The 23,469-nt window shown below is 35.8% G+C and overlaps 1 protein-coding gene and 1 pseudogene across 1 annotated transcript; one reads left to right on the forward strand and one right to left on the reverse strand.

Annotated features, from left to right (window-relative positions):
* The first annotated feature begins 580 nt into the window (after window positions 1-580).
* LOC134245604 (heat shock 70 kDa protein 12A-like) lies at window positions 581-10,952 on the forward strand. Its single transcript, XM_062727874.1, has 5 exons — window positions 581-808; window positions 8,410-8,698; window positions 8,998-9,219; window positions 9,414-9,573; window positions 9,704-10,952. The coding sequence occupies exons 1-5, from the start codon at window positions 792-794 to the stop codon at window positions 10,834-10,836; spliced, it is 1,821 nt and encodes a 606-aa protein (XP_062583858.1). The 5' UTR covers window positions 581-791; the 3' UTR covers window positions 10,837-10,952.
* A 77-nt stretch (window positions 10,953-11,029) lies between these two features.
* LOC134245603 (histone H1-delta-like) lies at window positions 11,030-11,760 on the reverse strand (annotated as a pseudogene).
* Window positions 11,761-23,469: the final 11,709 nt, after the last annotated feature.

Here is a 23,469-nt window from a genome sequence, read left to right on the forward strand (position 1 = left end):
AGCCCAATTTTCAGAAAATGGGAAAAAATATAAGTGCATTTCTATTGCAATTTTTTTTTTCGTATTTTCTATTGTCCTTTTTCGTCGTAACGTTTTTATTTATATTCATCTTGGATTTCATTTGAGTGCCCAATACATACTGGGACTGTTACAGTAACTGGATTCTCGGGGGGGGGGGGGGGGGGCATTTTTTGCCGAATCAGTTTTTTTTTTAAATTCATGCTCTTGCAGGAAATAACATATAACACCAAAATGACCAGAAACAAAAAGAAATTTTGCCAAAACTTGAAAAATAATCCTTAACTTCTGTGTGTGGGGGGGGGGGGGACCATTTTTTTCCCGGATAAAATTCGGTAATGAAAACTTTAAAATGTCAGAAAGGAGGAGATGAATATTTTCAGCAAAAAAATTTACCGAAATGAAGATTTTTTTAATTTGCATTATATTTAATAAAATTAAAAAAAAATGACTTAATAAGGCATGTTCTTGTTTTTTAAATAGCATGCTATGCAAACTATGGTATTCAAATGATTATAAATACGAATGAACATTTTGGGTTATTAATTGTGGACGTTTTAAAATACAACTGCCACAGTGACAAACATCAACGGAACAAAAAAAGATATTGATTTGTTTAACAAATGAGGATCAAACCGATAACCTAACAATAAGTAATTCAGACATTTAAAAAATGTCTGCTTTACTAAGGTTTAGTGGTGTATTTTATGAATTATCAGAATGAGAACACGCGACTGTCTGAAAGGTTCCCGTTGTAAGAGAAATGTCTTGATATGGCTGAATCACCAAGGTATGCGATTTAATATTATCAATTTTGTTGAGGAACAATAAGATCTATATATCTAAAATATTCTTGAAAAGTTTAGGATAAATGAACAGATAGACATTTCTGGTTGCTTTAAGAACTATTAAAAAAAAAACAGAAACTTTTGTTTCAGTCTGAATATATATAAACTATTTTTTCGGGGGGGGGGGGGGCAAAATCGCGGAGAGCGGAGTCTCAACTTATGAAAGTGCATTAATTAATTTAATTTCTATATTTTGGAAAAGGAAGGCTTGTAAAAACAAAAACTGAAAGCGAGAATCGGTACTTACATGTAGTTAGCTGTATTCAGGCGCGGATCCAGAAATTTTTTCCAGGGGGGGGGGGGGGTCCACCCAGTCAAAACAAAAAAAACAATTCCAATCCCAGAAATTTCTTGACAAGCAAAAAAAAAAACAACGTTAACTCGCCCAAACGTAAAAAATCTATTTCGTGGTGGTGGTGGTGGTGGTGGTGGGGGGGGGGGGGGGGGGGGTAGGCTTTGACTTCTATTGCCTCCATTCTTTCACTTTTCATACCCATTTCACACATATTCATGTTCACCAGGGGGGGGGGCAGCGTTTTCCAGGGGGGTGGTCAAGGTGACTTTTCTCTTGCTTTAGTATATACATTTTTTAACCGTCGAAATTCCAGGGGGCGGCTGACCCCACCCCCCCTCTAGATCCGCGCATGGTATTTTTTCTATTAGCAAATGTTAATTCCATGATTACATACATGTATACTATATCTTTCTTATTCATGTTATTTGAGACATTCCTTGGCGGAATTAAGGCCACACATGACCAGGAAGTACGGGACTTCATATCTTGACAAGATTTTTAAACTTACGAACAATAGCCCACTGCGAACTTCAACCGTGAACTTTAAAATTTGGTGTATTCATTGAGTGCGATAAATATATTACTTTTTGTATATTGGCATATTCATGAAACTGTCTAAAATACAGGAACGATAAATGCTGGTTATCTAGCTTTTAACCCCCCAAAACAGGCATCATTTATTTTGTTATAGGGGCCTACTGAATGTCTATTCTCTTTAGAGAAGTAGACGGGCTATCGCCTACATCCACAGGATGTAGGCGATAGCCTGTCCACTTCTCTAAAGAGAATAAATGTCTTCTTGATTTAGGATGTCAGAAAAAAAATCGTCGATCGTCTTTACGTTCACGTTTAGAAAGCTTTCAAACTCCACGCTACTTCGAAAAAGATTTACTGACCTCTCTGTTGCTTATTTGATACTCTAAGAGTCCTTTATCATCTAAAGTTTCGTTATTTCTGCACTCGCAAGCATGTTTCGTCTGTCGTTTCGCAGTTATGATAAGGCTGTCCGAAGGCTTAAAATGTCTTTAAAATATATATTTTATTTTGAGCTAGATTTTCATTTTAATATCTGATCCTTGTTTGAAATTGCGGTCAACTTGAAATAACAGTTTAATCAGGTATTATAATAAAGTATTTCTGTGATGTCAGATGACTGTGTTGATCACGTGACGGGCATTTTTGATATTTATACCCGCACTTTCTAAAGAAAGTTCGGGTATATTGTTGTTACTCATGTCCGTCCGTCCGTCTGTCCGTCCGTCCGTCCGTCTGTCACACTTTCCTTCCCTAAACTCCTCTTACATTTTACACAGTAGGCTAATCATCTTTTGGGAGATGGTTGGGGGTGTCATGTAGATGTGCAGTAAGGTTTTGGAATTTTGATTTTGCCCCGGGGGGTCAAATGGGGGTCGAAAAATGACGTTTTTTATGCAAAAAGCCCCGTCTTCCCTGAACTCCTCTTACATTTTACACAGTAGGCTAATCATCTTTTGGGAGATGGTTGGGGGTGTCATGTAGATGTGCAGTAAGGTTTCGGAATATTGATTTTGCCCCGGGGGGTCAAATGGGGGTCGAAAAATGACGTTTTTTATGCAAAAAGCCCCGTCTTCCCTGAACTCCTCTTACATTTTACACAGTAGGCTAATCATCTTTTGGGAGATGGTTGGTGGTGTCATGTAGATGTGCAGTAAGGTTTTGGAATTTTGATTTTGCCCGGGGGGGTCAAATGGGGGTCGAAAAATGATGTTTTTTATGCAAAAAGCCCCGTCTTCCCTGAACTCCTCTTACATTTTACACAGTAGGCTAATCATCTTTTGGGAGATGGTTGGTGGTGTCATGTAGATGTGCAGTTAGGTTTCGGAAATTTAATTTTGCCCCAGGGGGTCAAATGGGGGTCGAAAAATGACGTTTTTTTGCAAAAAGCCCCGTCTTCCCTGAACTCCTCTTACATTTTACACAGTAGGCTAATCATCTTTTGGGAGATGGTTGGTGGTGTCATGTAGATGTGCAGTTAGGTTTCGGAAATTTGATTTTGCCCCAGGGGGTCAAATGGGGGTCGAAAAATGACGTTTTTTTGCAAAAAGCCCCGTCTTCCCTGAACTCCTCTTACATTTTACACAGTAGGCTAATCATCTTTTGGAAGATGGTTGGTGGTGTCATGAAGATGTGCAGTAAGGTTCCGGAATTTTGATTTTGCCCCGGGGGGTCAAATGGGGGTCGAAAAATGACGTTTATTATGCAAAAAGCCCCGTCTTCCCTGAACTCCTCTTACATTTTACACAGTAGGCTAATCATCTTTTGGGAGATGGTTGGTGTAGTCATGTTGATGTGCAGTAAGGTTTTGGAATTTTGATTTTGCCCCGGGGGGTCAAATAGGGGTAAAAAAAATGAAGTTTTTATGCAAAAAGCCCCGTCTTCCCTGAAATTCTCTTACATTTTACACAGTAGCCTAATCATCTTTAGGGAGATGGTTGGTAGTGTCATGTAGATGTGCAGCAAGGTTTTGGAATTGATATTGCCCTGGGAGGTCAAATGGGGTTGGAAAAATGACATTTTTTGTGCAAAAAGTCCTGTCTTTCATGAAGTCCTCCTTAATGTTACTCAGAAGCCTAATCATCATTTAGGAGAGTTAAATATCTTGAAAATTATGTAAAACATCAACATTAAAGAGTAAAAAAACATTGCAAGCTGGGAAACACCTTGAATTTTTATGAGTAATTAATGTACATGTCAAATGTGAGAGTCATATCTCATCTCAATCAAAAGTTATAAGCAAATGCAACATTTTTGAAAAGTAGGTTAGGCTTCAAGGTCAAGGTCACAGAGTAAAAGTCATGATTCATTTGGAAAGATCTTATCACAGATAATAATATACATGCATTATAATATGAATGCACTAACTTTTCTCTTTCACAATGATGAATTTATAACAATTAAATTTTTTTACAAGTAGGTCAAACTTCTAGGTCATATGTAAAAAAAAAAAACATGCCATTCTCACAGGTAAATACTAGTACATTAGTTTAATATGAATGCCTTGTCTCTTCTCATTCAGTAGATATGACCGTGATGACCAAGGTTAATTTTATTCAGACAGAAGGACAGTCTGACATACAAATGTACATATTTCTATATGAATTGCATGGGTAAAATTGGACCAGTGGTTCTAGAGAAGTTAAAATGTAAAAAGTTTTCAGACAAACAGATGGACGGCATGTCACGACAGACGTTATATGATAAGGAAACCAGAAAAGCTCAAATGAGTGTTTTGAAAGGGTTACAATATGGTTGCAGTATTTGAAAAGCTGTTTTTTTTTCATGCAGAGATATGCATGACCAACATATTCATGTTTTATATTTTCTTAAGTAATTTGTTTGTTTGTTGTGAATATATCTCTCTCGGGAATTTTTCCCTCATATGGAGACACCACCAAATAATAATGAAGAAAAGATGTGTTTGTGAAACACTGATGTCCCTGTATGGAAGCCTATGGCGAAGGTTGAAGTTTCTCAAATATATGTCAAACTCAAAGGTCAAGGTCAAAGGGTTCAAATTGTTGGTATCAGAAAAAAGTCTTGTCACAAGGAATGCACATGTGAAATAAGTAATCCCTAGTACTTCCTGTTCAAAAGTTAATTGCCAAGGTTAATTTTTTAAGTGGTTCAAACTCTACAGTCAAGGTCAAACATATTTATACCTGTTGACAGTTCACAATGAATACACATGTTAAGCATGAAAGCCCTAGTACCTACTGATCAAAATTTAGGCCAAGTTTAAAGTTGGGTATTTTTCTTGTAAAAATGTGTATTCTAGGTCAAGTGATCAGAGGTAAAAATTAATGTTACCCAAATAAAAGGTCTTAATTGTCACAAGAAATAAACCTATAAAATGTAGAAGCCATTTGTATAGCCCATCCCACTTAAAATTTATCGGCAAGGTTATAATTTCTGCAGACAAATAGACAGACATAAAACACAAGAAACAAAATATGTACATAATTAGTCAAATGGAAAAAAATATACTATTTAATTGGAATCACAAAATAGATTGTTATTTCAGGGATAGGGAGTGGGTAAGGAAATTGGACCCCCCCCCCTGGAATTTCCTTTGTTATTTAAACAAGACAATATACTGAAGCAAATAAAAAATGACTTTGGACATCCTCCCCCTAACTTAGAAAACATTGACCCCACTATCATTGTTTTTATTTTGTTTATTTGTTTTCAGTTTATGAGTTTTTTCTTCTCCTGCTTGTCAGGATATTCTAGGCATGAATTTTTTGACTGAGATGTGAACCCCCTCCCTACTCCCGAAAAAAATTCTGGATCCGCACCAGTATTGGCAGTAACTGAATCGACATCGACAAGGGGAGATAACTTCACAACATGAAATTCGTCTAGTGTGGCATGCGATGATCTTTGACCCTTTTTGAACTTTAACCTAATCGTTTGGGTTTATTTTACCCCCCTCTATACTTAAACTTGTACTTACCGACCTCCATAGGTCTTGTAAACTTCATGAAATTAATCCAATTATAGCACAAAATGAATTAATCCAATGCACACCATTCTGCAGCATGTTATAATGCTATTCCATTTGGAAAACCTTCGTGCCGTCGATTCCGTCACCTTATCAGATGAATGGGAATCGGCCGAGGTGTACCGAATGGAGTTTAATCTAAAAATATGATAATGGGTGACGCAACGTGATGTGATGTAGAATTTACATGTCAAGAACAAATTTTAAATTAATTCATAACAAACAATGTTTTAACAAAACTGTTCCATCTAGCCTATTCCAAAAAGTATGTACTGTGTGTGATTGTGGTGTCGAGGGGGGGGGGGGGGGATTAGTAAATTTAAAAAGGTCCTATTATGAGCAAAACATTTATCAAAATCTAATTTACATCATTAATAGAATTCAAACTGGTATATAATGAATTAAGCATGTAAAATAAATATAAGAGGTTCTGAGTTATAGGTCACAGGGATAATTTCATACCCAATTTGATGAATACATGTAAATTACAGGCACGTAGCAACCGGGGGGGGGGGGGGGGGGGGGCTGCCCCCCCCCTTTTTTTCCAACATTACCTGTACTATAAGAAAATGTCCATTGAAAAGATGGTTGCCCCCCCCCCCCCCCACTTTTTACCACAGTTTACACATAGCAAGGAAATATTGGGAAAAAAATTGGAAGTGAAAGTAATTTTTCCTTGAAAAAAAGGTGGCCACTACCCCCCCCCCCCCCCCCCCCCCCCCCCCATTTCATTTTTTTTCCTTGTTAATTTTTTTAGGTAAGAAAAAAACATTTTCTCCGGTTGCCCCCCCCCCCCCCACTTTCAAAAACGATGCTACGTGCCTGAATTATATAGAATTATTTTGACTTTCTCCTTGGTAAGCTGCCCGTAGGATTGTGTATTTAGAGGCAAACACCTTAGTGCGGGTATTACTGTCTCATGACAGCATCTAGTTTTAAATGTTGCACAAAAATCGCTTCGGCACAAGTGCAAAACAAAATTATTGTGCAAAGTTTGTTACATACATCAATTCATCGTGATCCATGGTACATAAAAAGTGCTGGGGGCAGGTTTAATTTTTACTTCTTAAGAAAATATTTTACGATAAATTAAAATTACCAACGTAAGAAGGGGCATTTTCCACTCTTTATCGCGATTTATATGAAAACGGATAAAGTACATACGATCCCCCAGCAAAATTCAGTTACAAGACATACTTCTCTTTTAGATTCACGCAATATATCTTCAATTTATTCTTGTCTTTCACTTGTGCCAGTCCAATATACACACGATTCATGAATTCTAACTCTGTCTACGGAAGTGTAAAGGGGAGCGTTTCAAACATAATTTTTTGCTATTGCTTGAATATGTGCAGATCAGATAAGCAAAAGGAATAGAGAAATTTAAATATCAAATGTTAAAGTCATATACGCTATATGAACGCCGAATTTTGTGTGAAACAAAATGATTAATGATTTGAAACACACGAAGTGTAATGAAAAATAATACTTTCCACAAAATTGTACTATAGATGTCGTTGTAATAACAAAACAATTAAACAATATCTAGGAATTAAGAACTCAGTCTTTTCATGAATATTGACGAAGGAAGTGCGTAAACAGTAGGCCTATATATAGAAACACATGTCCACGGGAATTTACAGACAACGAGGTATGTTGCATTTTGACTACAGTTATCAATATAAGGTTAATATGCGTCATAACAGAGAAGATGGTTGATACTGAATACATTAAAAGATAAGTACCATTAAGTAAGACGCTTGCCATCCACGTCAAAAGTGAGTAGTATCTCAAACGGCCTACCTTGTTTTCTTTACGCCACGTGTGTTTATCAATCTAAAAGTAGCGACGGCGTCACGTGATGGGTTTATTTAAAAATAGCTATTTTTCTTTCCTTGCAGGATAATAAAAAAATATAATTTGATAACTTTGTAGCGCGTTTAATTTTAATGGTGTAATTTACAGTATTTTCGTAACTTTTATTGATAAACAAATTATATCAATTTCCAATTCTATTTTAATTGGCGCAAGTTATAGCGTGTATACTTTTAAACATTATACAGCTCACACGAGCTTAAAAACAACCCTTACTCTTGAATTAAACACAAGTCCCCATAATAAATCTACATGCCGTATAATAATTATGACACTTTCCCCGTCATGTCAGCTCAAGTATGCACTGACTTGACGTCATATTCTATTATGACGTCATATCTAGGTAGTTCAGAGAAGTTACTACAGTTTGAATAGTTTGATATTTTACGGGCAGCCTTATCCTAGCTGCGTTGTTGTTTTCAAGAAAGCTACATCGGACGCAAGCTTTTATTGACGTCCAGTTTATTCCAGTTCTTTCAAACGCACAACTGACGTTTTGAGAATTCTACGGTGAACCGTACGCGCATAATTTCAACGCATGTGACATTACCGTTGTCATCCGGAACACATCGGGCCTTTCACAGAAAAACACGTGTTTTTCAGTGAAAGGCCCGAGGTGTTCCGGATGAACGTTGTGTTACCCGTTGTCACGTGTGTTGCTAAGGCTGAGGGTAATAGAACAGATTGTTAACTGCGTTTAAACCAATCAGATTTTAGTACTTAACATGAAAGTATTATAATAGAGTTTGACATACTTTTGAAAATAATATTAACCTTGACCATAAATTTTGAACAAGCGGTGCTAAGGCCTTTTCTATCTATTTTTATTCTAGTAAGACGGTCCATGCAAAGAAATTAGTTGCCTCAATAGATATAGGGACGGCTTATACCGGATATGCTTATTCTTTCAATAAAAAGCCATACGATATCACGGTAAGAAAATGGACGGCAGATGGCGTTGTGTCACCTAAAGCGCCATCTTCAGTCTTACTCACACCGCAGCTGACTTTTGATTCCTTTGGGTATGAAGCGGAAAGGAAGTTCTCCGATTTATTTGCTAAAAAGGGTCATAAAGATTGGCATTTCGTCCAGAGTTTTAAAATGGCACTGAATGAAAAACAGGTATGTCTTTGATCTAGTACATGTACATGTAACTTGGCAACTAGAGAAAGAATTAATACAAAGAAATGGATTTTTGATTGTAGTTTTCTCAATATGGTGTCAACTTTTAGATATGTACAGCGTAAAAATAGTCATATATTTTGAAATAATATCATAATTGATTATTCTTTTTTCCCTTTGTTTACATTCCTTGCAAAACAGGACATTGTTGTTGAAATTGGATATTTTAAACTCTTCATTCCTCCGTAAGGGTCAATGCTATTAATCTATTTTTCTCCGTTTTGTTTATTATTTTTCAGAAATTTGATATAAATTTCCTAACTATAACCGATATCCAGAACCACTTTGTACCAGCTACAGCAGTGTTTACCGGGGTCATAGGTTATCTAAAGAGAGACTTAATGGAACAACTGCAGAATGGAGGTCATCGCTGTAAGATGGATGACATTCAATTTGTTGTCACCGTACCTGCCATATGGAGTGATGCTGCAAAGCAAGCAATGGCGGATTATTCAGCATGGGTAGGGTACAATCTTGATTTATATATCAGCGTTTGTTTCTTTGTTTTTTGTTGGTGTTGTGGTTTAACTCTCCTTCGAGAATCTTTCACCATGTTTCCCTTCATTGCTGATGGCCATGTCACATCCAACGCACTAGGAAGTGATTCCTTTAGTGTATTTACTGGAAGAATTCATTTCGTAATTTTATTTTTCAGATAGGAATCAAGAAAGAAAATCTTATAATAGCCTATGAACCGGAAGTAGCAGCACTACACTGTCTGGCAATTCCAGCCAATCAAGTCACCGTGAGAACAAAAGAAAACATCGCCATGATGTTTCAACCCGGATGTTGTTTTCTAGTTTTGGACCTTGGTGGTAATTATCTATATATTATATACATTTGAAATCATCAACTCTCATCATTAATTTATACCCCAAAAAGAAGAATCTTAAAGTCGATCTATGATCCCAAAATGGTAAACTGATGTTTTTTTCTTATTTTAAGGTGGAATGGCTGACATAACAGTGCAGAAGGTGGAGAGGGATGGAAAGTTAAGTCAACTTCACGCTGCCACTGGTGGGAGTTGGGGCGGATCATCATGTGTCAACAATTCGTTCTTTCAGGATCTCATGAAAAATCTAGGACATAAAGTATATCAGGAATTTATGATGAAAAGTATAGGCGATTATTTTCTTTTCAGGAATCAGTTTGAAAAAGCAAAACAAAACTTCAAAAACAATCAAGAAGGGGTGGTTTTGCAACTACCTTCATCTTTAGAAAAGATAACGAGAGAGGTTAATGGTAAAAGTATTGAAGAAATCCTCAAGGAGCTGGACACGCATGAGAGTTTGGCTTACAGTGATGGACAATTGAAATTTACAGCAGAACGTTTCAAAGCCTTCTTCTCACAAACAATTCAATCCATCATTGATCAAATCAGAAAGGTTTTAAAGAATAAGAAATGTAGTGAAGTAAAATATGTCCTCATGGTTGGGGGGTTTTCAGAGTCCGACCTTGTAAGAACCAGTATAAAAGAGGCCTTTCCTGGAGTTGGAGTAATTGTGCCTGAGGAGGCCGCGCTCTCCATTTTAAAAGGAGGTGTGCTCTTTGGGCATGCGCCTGACACTGTACGATTTCGAGTTTGTCCGCAGACGTATGGAATATCTATGTATGATTATTTCAATCCAAAGGTACATGACCTTTCTAAGAGTTGCAAAATCGGAAATGCTCAATTTGTTGTTGGATGTTTCGAGAAATTTTTTGAGAAGGATGAAATTATTGAGGTTGGTCAGAAAAAGAAAATTCGGATTGCCGACGACTTTACCAAACAACCGGAGGATGCTCGAACACAAAATAAGGAAGTTGAAATGTACTCTTCCTCTGAAAAAGATCCAAAATTTATCTCAGATCCAGGATGCATATTACAAAGCACTATCGTTTTATCGCCACCTGGTGGAAGATGGCCTGATATATTGAAAGGGAAAATAACTTTTGAAGTAACCGTGACCGGACTGAAAGTTTCTTTCAAGGATAGAAATACAAAATGTATCAGTGATGCTGAAGTAAAATTCACAGAGCCTGCCACATCAACCGAAACTAATCCATTAAATCGATCTTTCAGGAAAGATATTTCATGATTAAAAAGTTTTTGATTTGAAATTTCAAAATAAAATTTTGATTGATTTATCAAATATATCTCTGTTTATATTGTTTGAAAAGCATTGTATATCGATATCACGTCAATGCAGAAAAAGGTAGTAAATCTTTTTAATATAAGAATTTTGTTCTCATGTCTTACAGTCGGAAAACAGAAATCTCGAAATCCATTTGCTACACAAGGATGGCAATAAGACCATAAACTCGATGCGGTCTCAATGATATGATTTTTATTGACTTCTTGGCCGTTGTTTTCTTGGGAGCCTTGGGTATTGTAGGATTTTTTAGCTGCTTTTATTTACTTGGGAGACTTAGTAGCTGCCTTCTTCTTGGGAGACTTGGCCTTCATGGGTGCTGCAGATTTCTTCACAGCCTTTGTCTTTTTTGCTGACTTTTTCTCTCCGACTGCTTTCTGTGGTTTAGTCGTCTTCTTGGACTTGGCTGCCTTAGGTTTGGTGACTTTTTGGCCTTTGGTTTCTTTTCCGTCTTGGGCTTTTCTCCAAGCTTGAAGGAACCGCTGACACCTGTACCCCTGGCCTGTTTGCGAAGTCCCTTCTTGACTCTGTTCTTGAGTGCCATCTTCAGATGGGTGTTGACACTAGTAGCATCATGACCGACTTTGTAGTTGCCCATGACTACTTGAAAATAGCTTGTCCTGAAGAACCTCTGCGCTCCTTGAGGGAAGTCACGGCAGCGCTGATCATCTCGATATCGGCCGGGGTGATCTTAATGGGTTTGGAACCTCTTTGCGGGGGACTTTGCTGATGTGGCATCTGCCATGTTTTGTTTTTCAGATGTTGAACGTCGTTGTCGTCGTTGTCGACGATAAGGAATTGAAGAAAATCACGACTGTTGATGGCCTTATTTGAGTGCATAGAGTGAAGACCTCCTCGAAAACTCCCCATTTGTCTGCAGTGTCGAAGACCAAAGAATGACTGCACTTAAGGACGTTATTTGGAACCTTTTTACCCATTTTAAGCTTAACATTAAAATATATCGCTAAATCAATCTATGATTAATGTGCAAGCATATGTTTTTGATATTTATTTTTAGAATTTTTCGTCATGCATATTTCTATAATTACATACAACGCTATTGAAAAGAACATGTTTAAGCCATAAATTCCGGAAAATTGAACTGGACCGCTTTCGATTTTAAGGTGGCAGCAAAGGGGCGGAGACATTTAAATCGCATGGAAATGGATCATAAGCACATGGTTTTCCGTATTTGATTTACATTATATATGAAAAAGGCGGAGAGGAGGGTTTTGTGTTCATTGTGTACAAAAAATAAATGATTTATAACCGTGCATATAATTTCATTAATTTGTATCCACGTAAGTAAGTAAAGTAAGTAAAGAGCAGAACATTAAGAGAAAAACAAAAAGTTCATAAAAATAAAGAAAATTGTGATAAATATATGTCTGCATTTTGTACGCTTAGGTTTGTAGTGTCTTTTTAAAGAATTATTGGTAGATGAAAATGACACTGAAATATATTTTTATTTTCTGAACATGATGGACTGTCTTAGCGTAAATGAAAAATAATTTGCAACCTGTCTATAGGATAATATGAAATAAGTACACACAATAAATCCATAAATGACATGCCATTTGATTACTGGCAGAGATAATTTTCAAAATTTAAGAGTTTTGATCTTTATTCAGAGTACAAAGGAGAATGCATTAAAGAAAATGAATTTCGGCTTCTACATTATCAATCACTGCATAATTTTCTCTGTCTAACGTTCTTTTAAAATTGTAATACTTAAAATCTCACTGCTCATGTATTTGCTGTCAAGCAGCGAATTAACTAAATCTTAAAATAATTATATGTGTTCGAACCTACAGTGTATTAAAAAAAAAAGACATTTTCACTTTATCTTAATCATCTTGAATAATAATTGTGGACTAATTTAATTAGTAACGGAAAAATAAAATAAAAAGTTTAGTTTTTTTTTTTTGGTGTGACTGTGGGCTTCTACCCTGACCTAAAAACGGTCGGGCTCCAGTTTTCAAAATTTCTGGATCCGCCACTGCTATATGTACAGCATGTAATCGGCAAAATAATACCCCTTTTCTTTTAAATGCTCCGAACAAAAACACTATAGTGAAAGAAGTCAACGTAAACTTCAAAACGCCAATAAATTGTACGCAATGATCTTCAATGTTTTGAAAATGGAAGTACATGTAGATATAAAAAGAATTTTCCAATGAAAGCGTATCGAACACTTGAATGTCACGTGAGAAAAGTGATTATAATATCAAACGGGTCACATGGGCTGACACTCGGTGACTTGCTAATTTAGTAGCTAACTCGAGCGAAGTTTGGGTACATTTTTTTAAAAATTAGATATGAGCCGCAACTTGACCAACACTGTCCTTTGGATATGTATAGGTTTAAAGTAAAATACACATTCTGTGCAAATAAGAAAAATAGTCAAGTTGCGGCTCGATGTAAACAAAGTCGTTGAAAACTGGTATGCATATGAATAACAATAGAATTGAGACAAAACTGTAAGACCCCCGTCTCAAAAGATAGTGTCGCTCGGCATTATTTAATACTTTCATGTAATATAATACACCAAAACCTGCTCTTAAGACATTATTTAATACCTATTAAACATAAATTTAATGAATTTTGGAACTTTATTTTGCGCAAAACATCGGGTTCCAACTCTCATAGCTTAAGTGCAGTCATTCTTTGTCAAACTTGTGTTTCAGTCCCTGCTATTTATCCGATATCACTAAAATGAGTATTGGTTCCAAGTTTGGGAATACATAGGGATCAAAGGGGGGTCAGAAAATAGGTCAGTTCTCGAATTTCTCATTTTTATGCAATTTTTCATCGATTTTACAGCACATTTTGTTTCGGAAAACATAGAGCACAATCTTGCCCATCGTCGCAAACCACCGCCAAAATGTACGATCTTCCCATTCTGGCCGTGGTTGAACGAGGAGAGAATTCTTCGTTGCTCATCAAAATGTTGACAATTGCGAGTAAAGCATAGTCGGATAATAAATTTTATCCTTTCAATATCAAATCGCAGTATAGGAAATATTTTTCTTGTATACTTTTGACGTCAGTTGTTGATTTCAATTGCGATGGAAACAAAACTTGCTACAGACTGAATATAGTGTCATAATAGAGAGGTGTAAATATTCAAGATTACGACACTTTTTGTGATCAAGCAGCCACGGGTAGGAGAGAGTTATATATATGCGGACTCCGGACCGTGGCTTGAGACGATGAAGCTTGCCTATCTACCACATGTTTATAAATATATATTTTATACTGTACGAGTATCAGATGCGGCTTATGTGCAAAAATTTCAAGCGTGTGCTCTATATTTTCCTAAGAGAAATAGTGAAATTCCACCAGAATTTTGGAAATTCTGGAAAATGTCCTACTTCTGCATCCTCTAGTGGTTCCCTTGTAGGCTTTGAATCCAAATTAGTGCTGGTTTCAAAGAAAACATCGTTTTATTTTCTTAACTACAAACTATCACAATTTTACCAGTGTTCTGCAGTATGAAAAGAAACGTTTTCGATGATCTCAATTTAAGGACCAAGAGGGCAATTAAAAGAAGTGTTTTGTTGTGGTAACAGTGAAAGAATGTGTTCACACGGTTATTAATATTTTGAGGTGACAGTTTAAAATCACAGAGAAATAAATCGAGAAAAGGCGCACCTTTTTGTGCGAAATACTAGTGAATATACAATTTCGTTCAATGGGTGGCACAGTACCGGTAGCTCTCCGGTCTGTCAGTATTATTTTTTCGGATAGCTACAGTTCTGCAGCTATGCGGAAGACCAGCTCCAAATGACGGGGAAAAATTCTGGTCTTCTTGTAGCGGGAAGCGTTGCCTGCATGCCAACTCCAAGACTCCGGCGGCCACTCAAGAACGGTAGCCAACTACATGGGAGCGCGCCTGCTCCCACTCTCTCGGCGAATATAGTTGCCTCAGCAGAAGGCGAATTAACGGGGAACTGCAGCCCGGCGCGGGAAGAACGACTCTTGGTCTTCCCCTTGACTTTGACCCCTTTGCCACGTCCAGACATTCTTAACTATAATTAAGTATTTCTTTATTATTATACAAAATTTATAGAGCGCCTTATATAATACACAGAATTACTCTAAAGCGCTGTACAACATAGTTAAAAATACATTTATAAATACAATATCAAGAATAAAAATTTTGTTAAATAGCATAAGAAAATAAAATTTAGTATTGATAACCATCATAAAAATTAAAAATATTTTTACAAAATGATGATTAAACGATATCAAAACACGAAAAGAAAAAACTGCATACAATAGAGTATAAAAAATAACAGAAGATTAAAAATAACCAAATAAGTCAGAGATCTTTAAACATGAATAAATGAATAAAAACAGTCTATATTTGACACATAAAGATAAAACTTTAACCGAATGCTTCCCTAAAAAGATGAGTTTTATGATGTTTTTTAAAAGTGTTCAAAGATGGGCATAAAACTAGATGTGGCGGTAAAAAGTTCCAGAGGGATGCAGCGGCCACGTCAAAACGTCTATTCCCGTAGGCTGATGTTCGACAGTGTGGTCTTTGCAGTGACAGCTTGTTTGCTGATCTAAGGAAACGACCAGGTTGTTATACGGTGATGAGCCCTGCAATGTATTCTGGTGCTATGTTGTTAATTGCTTTGTAAGTATAAATAAGAATTTTGTACTGAATGCATTTTTCAATTGGAAGTCAATGAAGGGAAATGTGCTCCCTCTTCCTGGTACGAGTTATAATGCGTGCTGCTGTGTTCTGTATTCTTTGTAATTTGGCTATTTCGGTCGTATTTATGCCATAGAGGAGAGCATTGGCATAGCCGAGCCTAGACGTCACAAGAGAACAGACCAGGGTCTTGCTGGCATCTTTTGTAATCAATGGACGTATTCTCCAAATATTCCTGAGCTGGTACATGTAATAGCATGCACGAGACACGGAGGAAATTTGCATTTGCATGCGAAGAGACTTATCAAATCACACCCCGAGGTTCTTTACACTGGTCGCCTCTCTCACGATGGTGTCACTAAAGTTCAGATGGTAGACTCCTTGATTTGTTGTTTCGGAATAAAAACTATAAATTCTGTTTTGTCGTGGTTAAGTTTTAGCATGTTGGAACACATCCACTGCTTAATTTCTACCAGGCATGCTTCAAGTCTCAAAGCGGTATTATTCCAGTTGTTCCTGGGTTTAAAGACAAGATAAGCTTGGGTATCATTGGCATAACAATGATGTGGATGTTGTTTTTGGAACAGATGTTACCAATAGGTCTGGAAAAAATGGAATATAACCTTGGACCCAACACCGACCCTTGTGGTACACCACATCTAAGATGGTAGTACCAGGAAAAAGAAGATCCAATGGCAATTTTATGCGTCCTTCCTGATAAGTACGACTTGATGCATGTAAGGGCTGAGCCAGGTATGCCAAAACCAATTTCTAGTCGCTTTATCAGAATGGAGTGGTCGATGACATCAAAAGCTGCAGATAGGTCTATCATAATTAATGCCACACATGAACCAGAATCTAAAGCTTCAACAATATCGTGATGGACTCTAAGTAAAGCTGTTTCAGTAGAATGGCAAGGCGATATGCTGATTGTACACTGTCATGAAGGTAATTTGACTCTAGGTGATAATCAAGCTGTTTAGCAACAACTTTTTCTAGAATTTTGGAGAGGAAGGAAAGGTTTGAGACAGGTCTGTAGTTGCGGTACTCCTCTGGATCTAATTAAGCCGGTTTTCTTGATGAGAGGATGAACAACAGCCTGCTTAAAGGATGATGGAACAACAGACTGACTTAGGGATTGATTTAAAATGTCCGTTATGAGAGCAAGGCAACTAACAAGGCAAGATTTTAGCAAGAATTGTGGTATGGGATCGAGTTTACAGGACTAAGGAGATGCTGACATGATCATGGCACGGATCTCATCTTGAGATGCAGGTTCAAAAGCATGCAGGTGAACACCAGTAAACTCGTTATCATCCTGTAGTGGACCAATGCCTATCTTACTACTATTACACAGTTCATTTCTTATCTTCTGAATCTTAGCCTGGAAGAATTCGCCAAAGGAGTTGGCCAGCATTTCTTCACATTGATGTGCTGGCAATACGACATCGGACTTGGCTCACATAAGTCTGTTTGTAAGGCGATACAGTTGTTTCTGATCCTTGCCCGTCTCCATTTCGTATTAAGCAAGGCAATGAGCATCATGAACTCCTTTGTCAACATATTTGAGAGAATCGCTGCCGAGGCCTCTTATCTAGCCCACTACACCTAGCGATATACAATCACCAGCAGAGAGATTCAGACCGCTCTCCGTTTCCTCCTGCCGGTGTACTGGCCAAGCACGCCATGTCTGAGGGCACCAAAGCCGTCACCAAATACACATATACAAAGCAAGTAATCTCACGTTGCAAGTGTAAACACCAAACGGCCCTTTTCAGGGCCACCACACTTTTTAGAAAAGATTCCCTCACAATACAGGCGATTTGGTGACACAAATTATATGTATGAATACGTGTGGCAATAAAAGAGCCAAACATGAAACCTCCCACTTTAAGGTCTGTTTGCAACTGATTACGATTAAAGTAGTTAGATAAATAACTGAAATGCAGGTAGGCAGTATAATTATTTTGAAAATCACGATTCAATTAAATATTTTTGGTGAACAATGAAGAAGATATCTCTACAATAAAAGAATCTTTGAAATCCGAAAAACAAGCACATGAAGCACGTGAGGCATATTCCTTAGTAACAAAAATGAGAAGAAATCTTTTTTTTCTTCGTTTGTGACCGAATTAACAGAATATTACCATGGATATTGAAAAAAGTGATTTATTTTTATCATTTTTTTAATTACTAGCGATTAGTAATGAAATAAGAGGTTTCGCAAATTCAGGAGCTATACCCCCTCCATCCCTTTTTTATATGTATCTTACTAAAGATTCTGTGAGAATATAGAATATAGCAGGGTCACATGTATTACTCACATGCATAATACATTGCTTATTTATACATCAATATCCATTAACAAAATATTTAAATCAAGCGGATAATTGTTTGCGATTTATTCCTTCGAATATCTTTGTAAAGTGATAACTGTAACATTTACTCAATAAATAATAAACGTTTCTCTTTAAACTCTCTTAGAGGCATCTTTTTCGAAAAATGTGGTTGGCCGTGAAAACGGTTGTAAGTTTTTCATTTCTGTCTTGACACTCAAGCCTTTTTAACCTCCAAATCCCTACAGGATACGTCCTTGGCGTATCAGGGCGTAGACCAGGTCCATGGCTGTGACGGTCTTCCTCTTGGCTTGTTCGGTGTAGGCAACAGCATCTCGGATCACGTTTTCCAGGAAAACCTTATAAGAACTCCACAAGTTTCTTCGTATATGACACCAGATATGCGATTGACTCCACCACGGCGAGCGAGACGGCGTATGGCCGCTGTAACGACGGAAACATGACCCCCGTAGAATATTGACCAGGGACGTTTTTCTACGTAGAAAAATGACCGAGGGTCAATATTCTACGACAAGTAGGGTGATTTTTCAACCGTAGAAAACCATTCTAGACCAGTAATTCTAAGACTCCACACACGTTGAAGAATGACCCCCATAGAAATTTGACCTCCTATTTTTTACACGATAAAACAGATATGTCACACTCTGTGATATCTTTTATTTGAAGCTGACACCAGGATATATTGTATCGACATAGGAATGGAAATTACCATTGTTAATTGAAATACGTCGTCGATATATCTAAATGTCGCGTTGAAGGCCACAGCTAGTGTTTTCTTCTTTTCACGCCTAAGATTTTGCACAAATTCTGCTTCATATGAAGGCAAAAATATGTTGCTAATAACGGATCGCAATTGGTACCCGTGGGAATTCAAATAGATTGTTGGAAGGCCTGGTCTCCCAAAACAACATAGATATTGTCAATCAGAAACTCAAGCATCTTTTTGCATTTTGTTTTGAAGTTGACATCTTCAGAGTACTTGTTTGTGCAATCAAAATGTGTTTTAACAAAATATTTTGCAAATGACCAGGTAAGTAAATTTACGAGTTCCATTTTTATTGGAAAAACAAGCTGTCAATGATATCAAAACTATAACTGGACTATAATTTATCGTGGAGAAAGGTTGTGTATAAAGTTGAACAGTTTTTAAGCTGATGATTTTAATAAAATCCTATAATTTAAACAATTTTTGAATTTTTTTTACAAATCCAACAAGATTTGTTTGTGAAACACTATGCACCCGGCGGCAACAAAGTTCGAAAAGGCTATTTTTAGCAAATATGTCACAGCCAAGGCCACAAGGTCTTTGAAAGAGCTTAATTAGTGGACTATGCATACCAAACACGAAGGCTTTATTTCTCATGGTTAAAAAATTATGACGAAAGTTCAAAAAAGTTATTTTTAGCATATAGGTCACAGTCAAGGTCACAAGGCCATTGGCCTTGGTGTCATTTGAGAGAGCTTAATTAAGTGGGGTACGAATACCAAACATGAAGTCTCTATCTCTCACGATCCAAAAGTTATAGTGAATGTTAAAGTTGACAACAGACAGACAGAAAAACAGGCAAACAGACAGAACAAAAACAATATTCGCTTCGGATCTATCGATACGGCAGCATGAAAACATTGCATAGAAGCAAGGAAAGCAACGTAAATTAACTACTAATACATGCATATGTATGTAAATCCAATTCCCCTATATATATATATATATATATATATATATATATATATATATATATATATATATATATATATATATATATATATATATATATATAGATAAATCCAAGAAAAATCACAGTGGTCGGTGATAAATATGAAAATTATTTTAAATAAATAAAAACACAGAGAACGAGTAAAACATAAGCGCTTTCATTTAAGAAATAAGGTATCATTTTTTGAGTTTTATTGAGATGTAAAAGGGGTTGGTCACGTGATCAAATCCCATAAAGCCCGAAGGGCTTTATGGAAGATTTGATCATGTGCCAACCCGTTTTACATCTCAATAAAACTCAAAAAATGAGACCTTATTACTTATATTTACATTTGTGACTTATTCATACTTTATATTTGCCTGATTGTTACTTTTAACGTGTGAAATGCGTTAATTTTTCAAACCCAACGGCATGTATGTAATCCACTAAACGCGCGTCGACCCTTTATGACGTCACAGAGAAATTACGTCGAACATTTATCCAAACGCATATCTATGACCTCTTGACCCCATACCTGTATTTACACAGTTATAAAAACGCTTGCTTTCAGTAGTGTTATATAAAGGAAAACATTTGCAAATGTAAATATTTCTTCTTCGTGATGTTTTACAATACTCATGGTAACGTCTATTATGACGTCATAATAACTTAACGTTAACAAGTCTTTGATTGACGTCATATTTTTCCCAATGCATTAACAAAGAATACAATAACAAAGCAGTAAATGTGACTCAATAACATAATTTACATGTAAAGAAACAATTCTTTTACATTAAACTATTTAATTTAGGTTTGAAAGTCCTTATAAAATGTCTTTCTCTATCACGTCTTTCGATTGTGTTAGAGTTGTGCAGTTTATAAAATGGAAAGACAGTAAAAGTTCTATTTCCGCACACGTCTAAGTCATGAAGAAGAAATGAAAGCGCTTATGTTTTACTCGTTCTCTGTGTTTTTATTTATCTAAAATAATTTTCATATATATATATATATATATATATATATATATATATATATATATATATATATATATATATATATATATATATATATATATATATATATATATATATATATATATATATGGGAAATACCATATATATCGAGAACTTTCTTATAATGGTATATAAAAAATCCCCCCAAACGGGCAAAAATGTACATTTGAGTGAATAATAGTTAAGATATTGTTCTTATAAATTCATAAAAAAAACTTCCTTTTTTAACACTTAGACACCTGGCAAATGGTTGCTGTAACTTTCCCCTTCCTTCTGAGATTTTTAGACACTTACTTTGCATATACAAATGCAAATACAATTCTTTCATGACAAGGGGTCATTATTCTATAGGGTCATTTTTCTACAATGCACACGGAGAAAAACGACACCAAGGCCATAATTTAAAAAAAGGGCTATTTTTCTACGTAGAATATTGACCAGGGCAGTGGCGTAGCGCCCTTTACGCAAAAACGCAAATGAATACATAGATTTTTCACCAAAAAAAAAATTAAGAAAAAATTGTCGTAAGTTCAATAAAAGATTAAAATAAAATAAGTAATATCAAAAGATATTTTTAATCCAATATTACTATAGTACCTGCTAAATAGATTAAAAGAATATACATGTATTCAGCTTTTATCTAAGATCTTTGATACAGAGTATACATGTACATAGTTTTTTTTTAAAGAATTTTAAAGGACGAATTACTTAATTGTGTCAATTCAAGCAAAAGCAAATAATAATCCAAACCACATGTATGTTATTTACTAATTCCCAAATGCACCTGCGTTGTATATGTACTTTACATGTTATATCAAAACAATTGATTTGTACCACATGTAACAAATTGAGAATATTCAAGTTTTTTGTGTTGATATACCTGTATATAGAATTCATTTCGCGCTTATCATTCAAAAAACAGGGTTAATTGAGAAATAGATTTTATAGCAATTACTACAACATTGAATTTTTTGTCAAAAATTTTTTCCAAGGTTTCCCTGAAGTCCATAATAAATTCTCTTTCGTCAGTAAATTTCAAAATAGCTTTTTTGTACTATAATTAAAAAGTTCCTACAAATAAGGAGAAAAAAGTTCGAAAAATTAGCCAACTTTACGAGAAAACGAAATGTTCTTGTGAAAAATTATTGTGAAGATATGAGTTATAGCATCCTCACAAAGTCAAGGTTTTTTGAGTTCGGAGCCCCACACATATTACAAGATTTTCACTGTTGAAATTTTATTGACTTATTTCATGAAAACAAGAAATGCTTTTAGAAAAAAGGAAATTTGGGGAGTTGTAAATATTGTCAAAACTCGGCAAGTTTTTGTTAATATTTAGTATATTAGAACTACGATAATTGTAAAAAAAATTATCTATTTTAAGGTAGTTTTCTAATGTATAAAACCCTTAAAATGCGTGAGCTTCCGGGGGCTTCGCCCCCTGGGGGCCTAAAGGCGGCCCCAGACCCCTTGCCTTTCTGAATACAGTTAATAATTTGCTAGCTACGCCACTGCAGGGGGTCAAATTTCTACGTAGAAAAATGACCCTCGGTATATATTCTACATGTACGCCGCGGTCACTTTTCGTCGTTACACCGACTGTACAATTTTTTTTCTGGGAAGCAATGGCAAACTAGCAACCGGTCATTTCAAACGCTGCAATGGTGTTTTAGTCCTTGGCATTGGTAAATTTTCCGACGGTAAATTTTTAACAAAATTGGATCCTCCCCACTTATCATAACCAAATCAATCTCATTCTGGACTCCAGCCTATAATACCTTTTTGTTAAACCTTACCCATCAAAGCTTGAGGAGGCAGAGACCCGAATGACATTGGGCCGATCATGAGTTTGTTCATATAAACCGGGATCTTGGCTATTTCAGTGAGAGGACACACCAAGTGGAATAGCTCTTATAATCCTTGAGTTGGGTCGGAACGTTTCACGTCCGCTTTTTATTTTATTAAATAATTTCTTGATATTTCAATGTCCAATTCCTATTAAATCTGAGGACCTTCCCTGACCAGAGCGGCTCACAGGCGCTGGTTCCCAACCTGTATAAAATGAAAGCAGAGATAGACACAATCCAGTTCTTGACTGGTGTGTCCTTCCAGGACGCTCAGGACTACTTTGACTACCAATGTGAATTTTTAATCACCATTATTTTGTCCTCCAACAGTTACACTCTTTAATTTACTAATGGATTTTAAAAATTATTTTCTATCTTTTGCAAAATCTTCAAATTTTTATTCGAAACTGGTCCAATAACTGGACTATATCTACTAAAAATTAGACGTGTAACAGGGGTATTGGAAAGGAACACTCCTGCAAGGGTTATTCAAATATTTATTTCACAGTGGAGTGACATACATGTATATATATATATATATATCGATAGCCCTGTAAATATCATAAAACAACATTAAATCGAATGTAAATATTACACACAATGTCATTACTTTTCAATGAAAGTAATACGTAGATTATCAAATCGAGAATATATAAATATATACATATTTCTCCCAAATATAGTAATAAAAAATACCCAAGATATCAACATATTAATCTAATCATTCTGTGAGAATAGGCTTTCCCAATAAATTGTTTGATTCACAATGTCTGTGAATTGTGATCTGTAATTTAATAAATTGATATTTAAATATATCATCTCTTAAAAATATACCAGTTGCTCAGTTTGAACAATATAATCACAAACATCTTTGATGATCATAAAAACACATAATCTGTAACATCAAATTACTTTTGTCAAATATTTCATATTGATCTTGTTATCAATAATAAATATATATCATAAAATAGCTTTCTCTCAAAATCATTCATTTACTTT

Source organism: Saccostrea cucullata, unplaced genomic scaffold, assembly GCF_032062105.1.
Source record: "Saccostrea cucullata isolate Sc308-1 unplaced genomic scaffold, CSIRO_AGI_Scuc_v1 ctg2270, whole genome shotgun sequence".
Lineage (NCBI taxonomy): Eukaryota > Metazoa > Mollusca > Bivalvia > Ostreida > Ostreidae > Saccostrea > Saccostrea cuccullata.